General features: G+C 46.5%; 1 protein-coding gene across 1 annotated transcript; it reads right to left on the minus strand.

The window, feature by feature from the left end:
• Positions 1–2,212: 2,212 nt before the first annotated feature.
• DHCR24 (24-dehydrocholesterol reductase) lies at positions 2,213–11,686 on the minus strand. The gene is made up of 9 exons (XM_036387866.2): positions 11,411–11,686; positions 10,163–10,318; positions 9,605–9,710; positions 9,239–9,357; positions 8,881–9,144; positions 8,072–8,215; positions 6,940–7,137; positions 5,987–6,165; positions 2,213–4,406 (listed from the first exon to the last, which is right to left on the minus strand). The coding sequence occupies exons 1-9, from the start codon at positions 11,666–11,668 to the stop codon at positions 4,253–4,255; spliced, it is 1,578 nt and encodes a 525-aa protein (XP_036243759.1). The 5' UTR covers positions 11,669–11,686; the 3' UTR covers positions 2,213–4,252.
• Between the last annotated feature and the right edge of the window lie 3,524 nt (positions 11,687–15,210).

The following is a 15,210-nucleotide window of genomic DNA, read 5'->3' on the forward strand; positions in this document are numbered from 1 at the left end:
GTCCTTTTAGGTGCCAGGAGCTCCTTCTATCCTCAAAAAAAGTCATACTCTGCTGCTTAAAAGCCAGTTTTTCCTCTAGCAGCATCAGCAGCACATTGCAGAGCCAGTGCAGGTAGGAGCCCTTCCCTCAGTACCCATTCCTGGAGCTGCATTCATCTTGGCAGCTTCCCCATGGAGAACCAGAACAAAGCCTAAAGGGCTCAAAGCAGACAGGGAAGGGTTTAGTCTGAAATAGTCCACCTTGGCTAGGGATGATCAGCAGGAATCCACATGGCTTCTCTCCTTTATCCAGCTGAGTGAGGAACAGGCAGCTTGAAAGAGGTCAAGACATCTTGGTAATTGGTGGGGAACGTTCAGATTACACTTGAGTGGGGAGGTTGTGACACTGCTGCCCTTCTCTGCAGCTGGCAGGAGGGGACTGAGCTCAAGCCTGCAGGGATAATCAGCTCTTCATGGCCTGCTGTGGCCAGAGCTGCTCCTGGAGGAGACTGGGAGGGTCTCCTGGGTACTGTGTCCTCCTCCCTCTCCTGCAGTGTGGGCTCCCTTTGGTTAAGATGTGCCACTGTTGTTGGATCACTTGCTGAGGTGAGTGGGTTTGGTGCTGGCACACTCAGCCCGCTCCTCTGGGGCTTTCTCAAACTGGGGGAACCTCAGGAGCAGCCAGGAGCCTGCAGTTCACAGGATGGGAGCTGGGGAAGCCCAGGAGCAAAGGACAAGAGAGACAAACTGCTGGAATTTCCCTAGGATAGATAGGGATGACAGGAAGCATGAGAGAGGATTCCCTGTCCTCTCTCTGCCTGGCTGAACACAGAGACTTAAAGGAGGGGGGCAATGACACTGCAATTGAGCAGTAATTAACTATTTTCAGCTGGGACTTTAGAGAAATTGCTTACATGAGAAGAGGATGCAGATCCCGCACATCCTCCCAAGGAAGGTGTGATGGCACACACAGCTCACTCAGGGTTAAACACATCCTTCCAAACTCTGCTACCACCCAGAGGAGTTGCACATACCTGTTCTGGGTGGTGTTGCCACACCTGAGTAGCCCCAGGTCCACCACAACTCCACAGAAAAGCGGGTCTGAAAAAGTGTTACCATAGCAAAGATGAGCAGGGAATGAAAACCTGGAGGCAGTGGAGAAAGTGAGATGAGCAGAAAATGTCAGCAGCAACAAAAGCTGGCCATAAAAATGTACTGGGAACATGTTGTTCTCCTAGAGTTAAGTTTATCAGGTCTTGTACAAGTGTTTAGACCAGACTGGAATAATTAAATCTAGGTGTAATTACACGTTAGTATGGCTGATTAAGTTTGCTAATTAATCTGTAATTATCATTTGGTGGGGGGAAGATAATGGAACACAGGTAAAACTGCAGCGATTTAAGGAAATCCTGGCTATTGTTCCAAAGGAGGAGGGCTCTGAAGGGAAATGCCTGAGCAGTGATGTGGGTGAGGGAGGGTACAGAAACACTGCTGGGGCAACAAAGGAGGGTTGTGCAATGCAGCCTGAGCCCAGGCCAGCACGGAAGGGCTTTGGCACCTGAACTGCAGCTTCAGCAGGGCTGAGGCACTTGGCAGCCTGGCTTCCTCCCTGGGAAAAGAGCAACGTACACCCGGGCAGAAGGTGTACCAGCTGTGAGCAGGGAGGGGCAGGAGCACCTCCCACTGAGCCTACAGAGCTGCATGAAGACGTTTAGCAAGGAGGCAGAAGAGGTGGGTGTAAAACTCCTCAGGCTGCAGACTGCACCGAGTCTTGACTCTCACTGTTGGCTGCTCATTCAAGGCAGGGATTAGATTTATTAGCATGAAATGAGAAGAATGAAGTAATTACCCATTGTCAATGGGTAGCACCTAAATGCAAAATGGGAGTTTGTCCTCCTCAGACAAAATGTCACGGAGAAAGAAGGAAGTGGTGTGTGTAAAAAATCGGGACAATTGGCATAATGAAGCTGTCTGGAGCTAGTGGGGCATAAGTGAAGGGTTAAAGGCTCAGCTATGAGGTATTTCTTTTATTGCAGGTGTGTCTTGGGGAAAAGATAAGTGAAGGTTCACAGACTTCAAAGACATTCCTACAAACACCACCTCCCTCACAATGCCCTGGGTGTCTCAGCCAGACTTTCTCAGTAATCACTGGCCATGTGGAACAACACAAGAAGCAGAGAGAAATGATAAACAGCTGCTGAAAAGCAAGCAAGCACTCATTAAAAGACACCCCTTGGAACAGTACGCCGGCCAGAGCTTTATTTTCAACAGCCCATACAACCAAAAACCAAGAGCAACAGCAATGGTTTGTGTGCATGTGTGTGACTGATACAATGCAGTACCCCATCACAGCATACAAAGTTTGCCAATAAATTAAGGAGTGAAAAAACAAACACAGTGCATACCTAAAGATCATCAGTACATAAGTGGAACACAGCCTAAGTAGAAGTATTTGCATATCCTCTAGCTGTTGTAACATTGCCCTTTCAAAGCTAACCAAACCATTCTTGCTCTGTGCAGGCTATACAAGCACTGGGCTAATCGTAGCTTCACCCCAGGGACAATTCCCTCGTAGGGGCAGGAAGGCAGGTCACACCCTGAGAATCAACACTTGCCTTCCTGTGTACCCCTGGTGCAGCCAGGAGGCGTGGCAGGCACTCCTGGATCACTGACACAGCTCCAGGGCCTGGGCAGCACTGAGGATACTCTGCACTGGCTGTGTCTCCCCATGGAATGCTGCCCCTGTGCAGGATTTGAGGGGGCACCTTACTTGCATCACTGAGTTACAGCCCAAGCTTATTCCTGCTACTGCTTTATCATTGGTTTCATCTGGACCTTAAACATCCATCTATCAATAAATAAAATCATTGGTTTAGCACGCATAATAAAATTACACCTCCCACTGGTAACTGTTTGAGAAGTTCTCCGTGTTACCCCCTACACAACCCTCAAGAAAATCACTTTATTTTCCATCAGGCTCAGTAAGGTTTCAAGTGACAATTTTCAGTACTGCTTGGACAAGACACAGGCTTGGATTGGAACCCTGATTCTGGCTACAGGGTCAAAACATCTCCACACTTCTACACTCAAGTGTATCAAGTCCACGACTGTGCCATTTTCACCTGCGAGCAGCAGAAGAGGGAACTAACAGTACTTGCTGTTATTCCCTCTCCAGGTGACTGAAACAGTCCTTTTACAAAGCCTATCAACCTAACCCAGCTAAAATGAAAAGCAAAAATGTCACTCAAGTCAGAACCAAAGCCTGTGTGTATCAAGGTTCACATCAAGAGTTCTTATCCACAGCCACTTGCTTTAACAAACCTCCTAAAAATGCAGCCTTGACTTCCTTCTCCCACAGGCCAGGGCAGAACAATCTGAGATGAGCCATATCTTCCTCCAACTGAGTACTTATAAGGCACTAAAATTAAGCCACAACCAAACAACCCCAAAAAACACAAACCCAAAAGAAACCCAAACAAACTGACCCACAAAGAAATTAAAATTTGGCTATATGAAATAGCAGCAATTTTTTTTTTCAGTGGTCTACAAAGCCAGAACATTGATACTTTGGGGCAAAAAAAAACCAATGCACTGTTGGCCAACTACAAAACACCTAAAAAAACCTACATCCATTCACACTTCATAATCAAAATCAGTACAAATCTGATAGGCACAAGTAAAAAGCATCTTCTTCACACCTCAGTGCTCAGTTTTCCAGCAGAAGCCAGGCCTGGGGAGCTCAGCTGCCCTGCAGGACAAGGAGAGCAGCCCAGCACCACCATCAAGCAGCTGGAGGAGGATGGAGTGGGGATGAGCCACTGCAGAGCTGCTCCAGGACACTGACTGGAGGCAAATGTTTTTAACAACATGATTAATTGGACAATGTGTTCAGCTTTGGCACCTATTTCTGAGCCCTCCCTCCCGTTTTTCAGAAGTCATGTTAAATATAGCTGGTGTAACTCCAGTGTCTTCATCCATTCCCATTATTTTGCTTCTGCCTGGAAATAGGTGAACTCACCTATGTCACTACATTAGATACAAAGGCTAGCACTTCAGATTTCTTAAAAACAATCACTCTGAGTTTGGAAAACTGGTTTTAAAACATACGAAGAAATACTAAACATAAATGTGTAAAGCAGGAATTCATACCTTTAAACATCAATAAGAATGAGCTTATTTGGAGAGCAATAAAGCTTTTTTTTTTTTAAAGGATATACTGACTAGCTATAGGTAAATTCCTCTTTCCCTGATTGCTTGGTGAGCTCAGCCAGGCTCAGTGCCTTGCAGCTTTGCAGATTTTGTCATACACTTCTGGAAAGGCATCCTTGCAATTCATCTCCTCCCTCAGCCTGTGGTACAGCGAGCCATCAAACATATCCCAGAACTCCTCACGGGTCATGTAACAATCTGCATACAGCATCTGGAAACTGGAGAGAAGGGAAAGAGAAGAGACAGAGATTCAGTGTTAATTGAGCCACAAGATTTGATATAGAACATTAAAAAAAAATTCAGTTATGAATAGCAAAAACTTAACAAACAAAACCATCAACAATGCTTTTTAAAAACAAGCAAATAAAACAGCTCACATGGATTATGTTGGTACACTCAGCCAATTTGTGGATTTAGTATTTTTTTTCTGCCTATTTTCTTGGGATCCATGTAGGTACAGTCATAGAATCTCATATTTGCCTGCATTACAATATCCATTCAAGACAGATCTAACAATACATCCTTTGACTTTTTCATTTCTCTGGACATTAAGAACAGAACTAAGAAGGCAAAATGAGACAGGCCAAGAAGATAAATTCGTAGTGTAAACAAAGCATGGTGTAACAAAAGTTCATTTAGAAATTAAATCCTTCTTCAGCTGTGGACTCTTCCTCACTCCCACAGTGTGCTCTCTAAGCTGCAGCTTCCACCAGAGTACAGCAGCAAAACACAACCTAACATAGAAGCTCTATTGTTTTGTGTGATTATGAAACTGGAAGATTACGCATTTATTCATTGTTCATTTCTCAGTGACAGGTAGAAAACAGACACAACTTTGTCAGTAAAGAGCTTTAAATTAAAATCTTAATTTCAAGTTAATGAAAAAAAAGCTTAAAATTCACTTTGGGTTGCTTTGTTCTTTGGCAAATCACTTCTTGCAGCTTGAAGTCATTTGCAGTCCCCAAATCATCTCGAAGCAGCCTTGCCATTATTGCTTAGCCACATGGGACATGATCACTGTTAGACTGAGAAGTAGGTCAAACTAGAAATGGGGATAAATTAGACTGATGGTGTAAAAATACCATGTTAGTTGCTTTTTGTTCCTGAGAAACCAGCCTGTGGCTGCTTCTCCACTGACACCGCTCCAGCAAATTCGGCTGGCTCGAGTCCGTGACAGATGGTGGGCACATGCCTCACGCCCACTGTGGTCCTGTGCAACCAGAACCCAGGCAGGGAAAAGGAAGCTCTGGAGCACAAGTTTTGAGGGAGGGAAGAGCCACCAGCACACAGAGACTGACTGCAGGGACAGCCAAGGCTGGCCCCCCTGGGCAAGGACATCCTGGTGCAAGGACGGGGCAGAGCTGCTCCGTGATGCTGCAAGGACTGCAGGGAGAACAGTCCCAAGGGCAGCCAGGGAAGCTGTCCAAACTTTGGAGATTCCTGAATGAATCATTCCTTGGAATGAATATTCCAAGGATGTATTTCGTAGCAGCAGACTCTGCTCCCAGAGCGGCCTGGAGCTGAAAGGGGATCTGAAGTCACCCAGCTTCCAACTACACTGTGAGAACTTCAGCCAGTGTGTCCTTTGGTTTGGTTGGTTTTGCAATCAAATAATAAAGTGAAATCATATTTGAAACTCACCAAAATTAGAAATTTAAATTCGTTTTCAATTATTGTGGTTGTTAAATTAATGCAGTATTTAATATTAAAAGTTCTGTGGGATAAATAACTGTGACTAAACCACATGGGTGTGAATTATATGTGACATTATCACTGTTCTGAGGAGTGGGGTCCTTACCCGTGCACACTTCTTACAAACTTTTCCATCTGCCTCATTGAAGCCCTGGCTTCAAACTGTTTGCTTTTGGGCTCTCCATAAGCTCCTATATCCACATAGAGTTCAGCTTCATTTCCTTTGGGATGGACCATACCAGGATTGTTGGGCAATATGAAAGGACACAACCAAATAGGGTACACCTGCAGGGGCAGCAAAACACTTTATCACTTATTTTTTAACACAATCATCCTTTAAGATCTTTCACAAATGTGGCAAAATAAAGAGTTAAGAGAACTTTTTCCCAATCTTAGACTGAAACTTTTGCTTTCAGCTTTTCCTTCTCAGGCGTCCTGGTGTTGTTTTTAACTATACTTTCTAATGAGCATAACACAAACAGATTGAAAATGTCCTCCTAGAATTACATCTCCTCCCCTTAAACATTTGAAATTAAAAGGAAAAAAAAAATCCCAAACCACCCACAAATAAACCACCCCGATCTCAAAGCAACAACTGAATAAACATTCTGAGCAAAAAAAAAAAAAAAAAAAAAAAAAAAAAAAGAAGTGTTTTCTTTTCCAGGTCAGTCCAAAACTGAAATTATCAAAACTGAAATTCTACACTAGCTAAAATAAATTCAGAAATAAAAGCAAGAAAGGGAAATTAAGCTCCACAGTTGGTGCTTGGTGAGACCAGCAATCATTTTAGGTGAAGTTCAAATTTTAGTAAGTGATAAAATCTTTTAGAAGTGTCAGCTTCTACCAAAGCTTGAATCTTTTCTTTAATGTTTCTCTTTTTCAGAAAGCTGTGTTTATTTCTGCTGCAGCCTTGCATCATGGGCTCACAAAGCACAGCACTCCCCAGGACACAATAATGACCTTTTGCACAAGCAGGATATTATGTCTTAACATCAGCAGTCACAGTCCTTATCACAAACAACCCAAGATTTGCTGAGTTCTAAGGAGACGTGTTCTTACATTAAGGTCAACGTGGAAGGTCTGGATTGATTTTTCAAGGCTCTTTATTGGCACCAGCATGTCCTGCACAACGTGGTGCTGCTCATACAGCTTCCTAATGGCTTCTCCTTGGGTGAGCTTCAGCAGAGAGATTTTTGGGGGGACCATCCAGCCAAACAGGTAACGGAACACGGGGTTATTGCCAAAAGGAATGATATCCTTCAAAGAGGAAAGAAAAAAAGAGTCTGACTGAAGAATGTGTAAGTGGACCAAAAGAACACTTCAGAGCCCTCAGGGCAATATTAAGCCAGATTTTCAATAAATTTAATTGGTGATACTTTGCTGAAGTACTAAAACACAAATTAGCAAATTAGAGGGGCCTGGGCTGCACTTGGCTACAGAGCCTTGCCCCAAGCCTCCTCTGGTTACCACTGATTTGCAGTTGTATGACTCACAACATACCCAGCCCCAAATAATTTCAGAAAATAAAGAGAGCAACAGGCTATTATCTTGCAACAGCCAAGGGAGGAGTGCAAAAGGAGCTAACTTTACAGAAGTTTTGCAAGAATAGCTAAATTTCTCAATAGCATTTTAAAGCTGTAAAATTTTAATTACCACCCGCACAGCCCACTGCTGTTTACCTTCTGCAGGAGCTGAAAGGATCTGGTACCTCACTCCAGAGATTCAAAATGTAGTAACAGGAATATTTCAGAATGTCAAATCAAGTTTTGTGTAACTACACACGACAATAAACACATTTATGAAATTCTAAGTAATGACCTGATTACACATCATTACTTTAGGTGGGGCAGTTTTTCAGGCAGAATTTCACATTCATGTTTTCTTCCACCATCTGAATTTGGAAATCACTCAGTAGTGATTTAATGCTGAAATACATACTTAAGACCTAAATTCAGAAAAGCACTAAACCAAAAATTAGGAGTTTCTGATACAACACCTTATATGTCAAGAATTGTCTTTGGATTTGCTGCACTCAGATGCAGGACTTGTAATTTTGCCATAAACTTTGCCATTTTTTTCTGTCATTAAAAACAGAAGTTGCTGCCAAGGGGAAGAAGGTAGATTGTACCTACACTATGAAGGGGCAGGGTACTTTCCAGCAGATACATTTGAATTTTGGAACTGGTCTTACTTGGAGCTCCCAGAAGATACTGCGAGTATGTCTGTGGTAATAATGTCTGGAAGGAATGTACTCCACTCCAGTCCTGTCAGCTTTCAAATACTTCTCCACATGCTTAAAGAACCATGGCTTGTAGTAGTTGCCAATTCTGTTTATCTACAAGAAAACAAGGATTCATCAGGTAACAGTTGCACCTTGCTAGTCAACAGAGTATGTCCCCAAATTCCTTTCCTGGGAGGAATGTGTGTTATATCCTCTGGATAAGACTGTCACAAGGCATCTAGGGAGCCTTCACTCCACTTGCAAGGCTCCTTCTTAGCTTCCTTGCCATTAAGGTTACAGTAAGGCTTCCATTGACAAGCTATTTAAGAACCCAAGAATGTGACAGAACTGAATTCCTAAAATGCCAATCTCTAACCCCATCATTAATCCAAAATCTCACATGGCAGAGAGGAAACATTCAGGTGGAGGGTTGCATGAACACTTAGCATGACCCTCCTGTGCAAGCCCCTGATGTGTTTTTATTGATATTAACAGCATTAAAAGCTTGCTAGGAAGAGAGTTACTCTGAATAACTGCAGTTCAAAGCAGCATTGTTCAGTCTATGAGTCTATCCTTCTCCTCTTCCTCCTCCTCAGAACAATGAAATCAGTGGGTCAGTTCTCACCAATAAAAGAGATTTAGAAAACAGACTCTGTCATAGTAGGAATTAAAATATTCTGATGGACTGATCCAAATTTTAATCCTATGTTAAGAGTAGTACAGCTTCAGTTAAACTTTGGGAGTATTTTTTTAATTGTCAGTAACTTCCCTTTAGTTACCTTGCTTTGCTCAGCTTCATCAGTCAAGACTCCTGTCATGATGACTGCTTCATCCAAGGAATACATAAGTCCTTCCACAAAACTATTCTCCTTTTTCTTAGACTCTTCAGTGAACCTCTCACAAATCTTCTGCAGTCCTCTTACTGGCTCATAATGTATTTTGACATATTTCTTGGCAGGAACCATTTTTATTTCTGCTGCAACCAGGAAACCCAGAGTACCACAAGACCAAGGCACTGCATAAAATAGGTCTGAGTTTTCAGTCTGCAAAAAGTATGTATGTCATACTAAATCATATATCCACACCAATAACTGTCAATGACATTGTAAATGATAGCAAAGTAACATTTTGTCTTACTGGTGAACATCTCACAAGGCTTCCATCAGCAAGAACAAGTTCATAGGCCACACAGGTGTGCTGAAAAAGTCCATAGATATGGGATGAAGACTCAATGCCAGTTCCCATGATCAGGCCACCTTATCAAGAGAGCACACAACAAATCAAATGAAACACACTCCAAAATGTGGGTGATTTATGAGAGCAAACCTCCACTTTAAAAGCTCTTTTAAGACTATTAAAAAAAAAAAAGTGCTTATAACATAAATACCACAAAGAACATAAGGCTCAACAGACTATTTCTAGAACCTTTAAAACAATGCAATTAAAAAACCCTAATGGAAGTGCAGCAAAATCAGTGAGTCTCTTGTCATCAGCAATCCTTACCTACTGTGAGATCATCAAGCTCTGGTACCACAGGAATAGTCCAGCCCATGGGATTCAGGTATGCAGTCAGCTGGCCCATGGACACCAAAGGCTCCACACGAACAACCTAAAAAGCAAAAAAAACCAAAATAAAACAAAACCCACCCCCAAGTTCTCAACAAATACAAATTAAAGAGTTCAGCATTAATGATGCCAAAATGTGGCTAACTGGATACACCTCCATCTGTTATCAGAACTCAGAGACTCACTTTCCTAAGAGAGCTGCTAAAAATAGTGGGAACTGTTTAGTGATTCCTCCTCTGCCTCAACATCTTGTTGCTTAGTGCCCAAACCCATAAATCAATCTGGTCTTTTAGACTTCAGCACATAAAAGCCAAGCAATTCCATATGCTGGGTTTTTCAGATGGAACGATCCAAGCCCACGTTGCAAACCCTTGAAATGTGACAGGTCTGCCACAAAATTTCACTCTTTGTGGAATCTAATCCCTTCAGCTCCGAGTATTGTGAAGAAAAGTATAAAATCCATTAGAGTAAACGCTTTGTGGTGGGATTTGTTACCTGTCTTTCACTGTCTACTTCCAGAACATCCATTAAATTGATCATGATGTTCTTGTGAGTCTTCTTGTACTTGCCCACACGGAGTGACACCGTCAGCCAGCCGGGCCGGCCCGTGCACATGTACCTCCTGCTGCCTTCCTTCTTCCATTCCCGCACCTGCAAGGGCAACAACTGTCACAGCAGGGATGCTTTGGAAGCCTCTCTGCAGACCTCTCAACTCCTAAATAAAGTATGACCAGAGTGGTAGAGTTACGTAGAGGACACGCTTCTAGTATCTTGTAGCTCTGGGGTTTTCTTTTGGGGGAAGGATTCAGAAGGATAACAAGACACTAGCAGAGTTTAAAAAACCCTCTCTAAGGGAGGTATTATTGCTGTTATAATTTTAGTTCTAATCCAAAACACACAAAAAGTGGTCTGAGCCTCCAAAGGACCAGGTTTAGTGGAATCAACCTTAGCAACCTGGTCTAGTGGAAGATGCCCCTGTCCAAGGCAGGTGGGGTTGGAACGAGACGATTTTTAAGGTCCCTTCCAAACCAAAGCCTCCTAGGATTCTACAAAGAGTTGGGAAGGAAAATGTGTAAGCCAGATGAATTCTGCAAAGCCACAGTGGTTAACACCCAGAGAACAAACAACTGCATTTTCTTCAAAGCTGAGTTGCTACTACAGCTGGTAAAAAAACCCCAGCCAACAACCCCAACCCCTCCGAGAATAATTCCATGCACACGAACATCCATCTGCATCCGTGATGTGAGAGACAAGGCAGGAAACAGAAGCGGACGTGACAGAATTACCACAAACACCAGAGAGCACAGAATCACTACACACATCTGCATTTCTGGGTGGAGGAAAAGTTTAATCTGGCCACGAAGCAGCTCCTGGAGCTGGCGGTGCCGAGCAGCAGGGTGTGAGGGGAAGCAGAACACGCTCCTGAGCCTGCGGTTCAGACACTGATGTGTTCCCATGTTGCACACACGTGTGTCCCTGAGCCTGCTGCGTGCCCAGCCCGGCTCACAGCACACCAGCAGCCGCAGGGTGGGAGTTCCACAGGAGTTCCAGCAGGACAAGAAGCCTGCAGGAGGCTGAAAGCCCCGCTGGTGTTTATCCCCTTGCATTTCCCCGCTCCGGCTGGACTTTGCCCCGGGTGCGGAATGGCGGGGTGGGGGGAAGGACCGAGAGCGGGACAAGGACACGCTGTTCCCTCGCAAAGCCGCGGTACCCTCGGGGTCCCGAGGTCCGGCCAAGCCTCACCTGCTCCTGGATGTGCCGGACGCGCTGGGCGTGCTGCCGCGGGGCGCTGTGGAGGCGCCACACGGCCCATGCGCGCAGCTGGTAGTAGATGTCGAAGAGGATGGAGAGCGGCAGGAGGAAGAAGCAGACGAAGACCCAGCGGTGGTGCACCAGCACGGCCTCCAGCCCGCGGTGCCGCACCCAGAGCAGCAGGAGCAGCAGCCCCGCGCCCACCGACCACAGCGCCGACATGACGCCCACCGCCCGCTCCCGCTCCATCACGGCCGCGCGCCCTTATGGGACCCCGCCATGCCGCGCCCGCCGCTCGCGCGCTCGCCGCCCGCGCCACGCCCCTCCAACCCCATTGGCCGAGGCGTGAGGCGAGGGGAGGGAGGCGGCCAATCGGAGAGCTCCGCGGAGATCGGACCAGGCGCTGAGGGCGCCGATTGGCTGCGCGCGGCCAGCCCCGCGCTCCCCCTCATCGCCGCGGCCACCGAGTCCCCCCCCCGCGGCGGGGGTGGCACCGCCTGGGGACTGAGGGGGACCCGGCTCAGACCCCGGAAAGGGCTGGGGACCGGGACCCGCCTCAGAACCCGGGGAGGGCTGGGGACGGGGACCGGACAGGATCAGACCCCCGGGAAGGGATGGGAATGGGGACCGGGACAGGGTCAGACCCCTGGACAGGGCTGGGGATGGGGACCGGACAGGGCTGGGAATGGGGACTGGGATAGGGTCAAACCCTCGGGCAGTGCTAGGGATGGGGATCGGGCGGGGTCAGACCCCCGGGAAGGGATGGGAATGGGGATGGAGCAGGGTCAGACCCCCGGGAAGGGCTGGGGATGGGGATCGAGCAGGTCAGATCCCGGGAAGGGCTGGGGATGGGGATCGAGCAGGGTCAGACCCCGGGAAGAGCTGGGGATGGGGATGGGGATGGGCAGGGTCAGACCCCCGGGAAGGGCTGGGGATGGGGATCGAGCAGGGTCAGACCCCGGGAAGAGCTGGGGGAGCTGGGTCAGATCCCCGGGAAGCTCTTGGCCGCTGGTCCTGGCAGGGGCTGGGTGGGACACAGGGCAGAGGACAAGGGCTGAGGCAGAGGGGACTCCCTGGTCAGGGCGGGGGACAGGCCCGTTGTGCTGCTGTGGTGACCGTGTCCCCTGAGCAAGGGATGTGTCCTGGTGCCTTTGGGTTGGGGTCTGGAGCAAAACATCTCCGCATCTCTCACCTGTGCATCCCTCACCTGTGCACCCCTCTGGTGTTGTAGGCACAACTCGACGGTGCAGGTATCTCCAAAGTGCCAGCAGTTCCATTTCTAGAATAAAGGAGCACCTCCCTCCAAAACACAGCTTGCTCTCTAAAACCCTGGCAGAAAACTCCTATCCATGATAGAACCACGTGACAGAAGATAAATAAAGTCTGTGACAAAGATGAGGATTTGTTTTTTGAAGTTAAAATCCCTCAAGGGATGTGCAGCTTGAGAGGATGGTGACAGAGGTCCAATGACAGCTTCAGGAGGTCCTGGCAGAGCCAGCACTGTCAGATATCCTGGAATGGCAAAGGCTGAGTTCAGAGAGGAACATGGAATCCGGGTGTTCCGTGTGGACACAGCCATGGTGATGTGACACAAGTGTCAGCAGGTGAAATGCTGACCTTGTCCTTTAGATGATTGATAGCTGGGAGATGGAAACTTCTGACAGGGAGGGATCAAGGTTCAGAGCTGAGCTGTGGCAGCCCAGCCACACCTTTCAGCTCTCTTCAGGGACATGGAAGGCTTTGTTGTGAAGCCCACTTCAGGATTTCATGGAACCATTCACAGAATGGTTTGGGTTGGAAGTACCTTAAAGATCACCTATTCCCAACCCTTTGGCCATGGGCAGAGCCACTGTTCCATTAGAACAGTTTGCTCAGGTCCCCATGCAATGTGGCCTGGAACAATTCCAGGGATGGAAATTTTAGCACACTGCTTTTTTGGGATTTGTCCCACGGCTTTTATTGAAGGACTAGACTGAGACTTCACAGCTCTCATATTTGGAAAGGGTCTCCTAATTTCCAGACTAAATTTATTTATAGCCAAATTATATTTGTTGCACTTGTGCCTAGTCTGCTCACTAGCTCTTCTTACATCTGAGCTGATTGATGTTATCTGCTTTTATTTATCAGTTCATCTGCTGATGGAAATTATTCATGCAAAAGAAGGTTCCCATGCTCTACGAGAGGTTATTTTAACCTCTCTAAAGGACCTAAATAATTATTCCTGATCTGAATGTGATCAAGCACTGGGCTTATTGAATAACAGCATCATTTATTCATAAGGGCATATTTATGCCGTCAGTGTAAATACTATTTTGAAATTGTTTTTATGAAGAACCATTACAAGTGCTTATAATGTTTTTCATGTTTTGCTCTGTTTTTGTAAGGCTCTAGGCAACAGGAAGGGGGTAGGTGAGCTGAAAGATTGGGATGTGAAACTCCTTTAAAGCAGAGGAGTGAACCACGTTCAGATTATGGTCAAATTGCTTGTGTAGGTACTGATGCCAGGCATAGAAAACACAGGAATGAGAAGAGGATGAGGGAAGGGGAGATAGATATTAGAAATGCTGCAGGTTTTCAATTCTAGTTATTCTAGTTATTTAGGCAAAACATCATCCAACAATCCATGTAGGCTTAGGAAGACATCTGCAAATCTGGTTGGAAGAGCTAAGGTTCTCTTGGTACCTTGGTGAGATGAAAATCCTTGGTTTCTTCAATTAAATTAACATTTTAAGTGTGTTTAAGCTGTTAGTGCTTCTTAAAAAAGCAGTCCTTTTCCCTTCCTCTCCTCCCTGCCTCCCTCTCCTGCCATCCCATCCGCCCACTCATGCTGTTCTGGGCATGCTGTGCAGTACAAGTGCTTCTGCTGTCACTCACTAAAACAGGTTGGAGAACTGATCTGACTGAAGAATTAAACATTTTCTGTTCAAATCAGTTGTTTTTTTTTTTTTTTTTCCTGCCTGGATCAGCTCCCTGTGGAGCTCACCCCATGCAGGCTTGTGCTGGGAGCAGAGCAGGGCCCTGGCACTGACCATGCCAGAGCTCCTCCTGGGGACAGCTCATCCCTGCCAGCCCTGCACAGGACTCTGCTCCTCACCCAGCACTGCTTGGTGGTGACCATACAAAGGCTTTTGGGTAAAGGGTGCAGCTCTTTGTCCAAGGAGACAGGGAGAAGGGGCACAGAGTCATGGAATCATAGAATTGTTTAGGCTGGAAAAGCCATCTCAGACCATCAAGTCCAACTGTTGCCCCAGCACTGCCAAGGCCACCACCCCAAGTGCCACATCCACACAGCTTTTAAGCCTCTCTAGGGATGATAATTCCACCACTGCCATGGGCAGCCCATTCCAGTGTTTGATAACTCTTTATGTGAAGAAATTGTTCCTGACACGCAATCCAAACCTTCCCGGCACAACTTGAGGCTGCTTCCTCTTGCCCTGTCCCTTGTTCCCTGGGAGAAGACCTCAGCCCCCACCTGGCTCCAACCTCATTTCAGGGAGTTACAGAGACTGAGAAGGTCCCCTCTGAGCCTTCTTTTCTCCAGGCTGAGCCCCACCACTCCCTCAACCTCAGATTTGTGCTCCAGCCCTTTTCCCAGCTCTGCTGCCCTTCTCTAAACACACCTCAGCCCCTCAATGTCTTCCTTGTCATGAGAGGCCCCAAAATGCCTCACAGGACTCCAGGTGTGGCTTCATCAGCACCAAGCACAGGGGGACAATCCCTGCCCTGACCCTGCTGGCCACACTGCATGGTCATCACATACAGAGCATTTGAGCTGCACACAAAAGTAGGCT

This window comes from Molothrus ater, chromosome 9 (genome assembly GCF_012460135.2).
Source record: "Molothrus ater isolate BHLD 08-10-18 breed brown headed cowbird chromosome 9, BPBGC_Mater_1.1, whole genome shotgun sequence".
Classification (NCBI taxonomy): Eukaryota; Metazoa; Chordata; class Aves; order Passeriformes; family Icteridae; genus Molothrus; species Molothrus ater.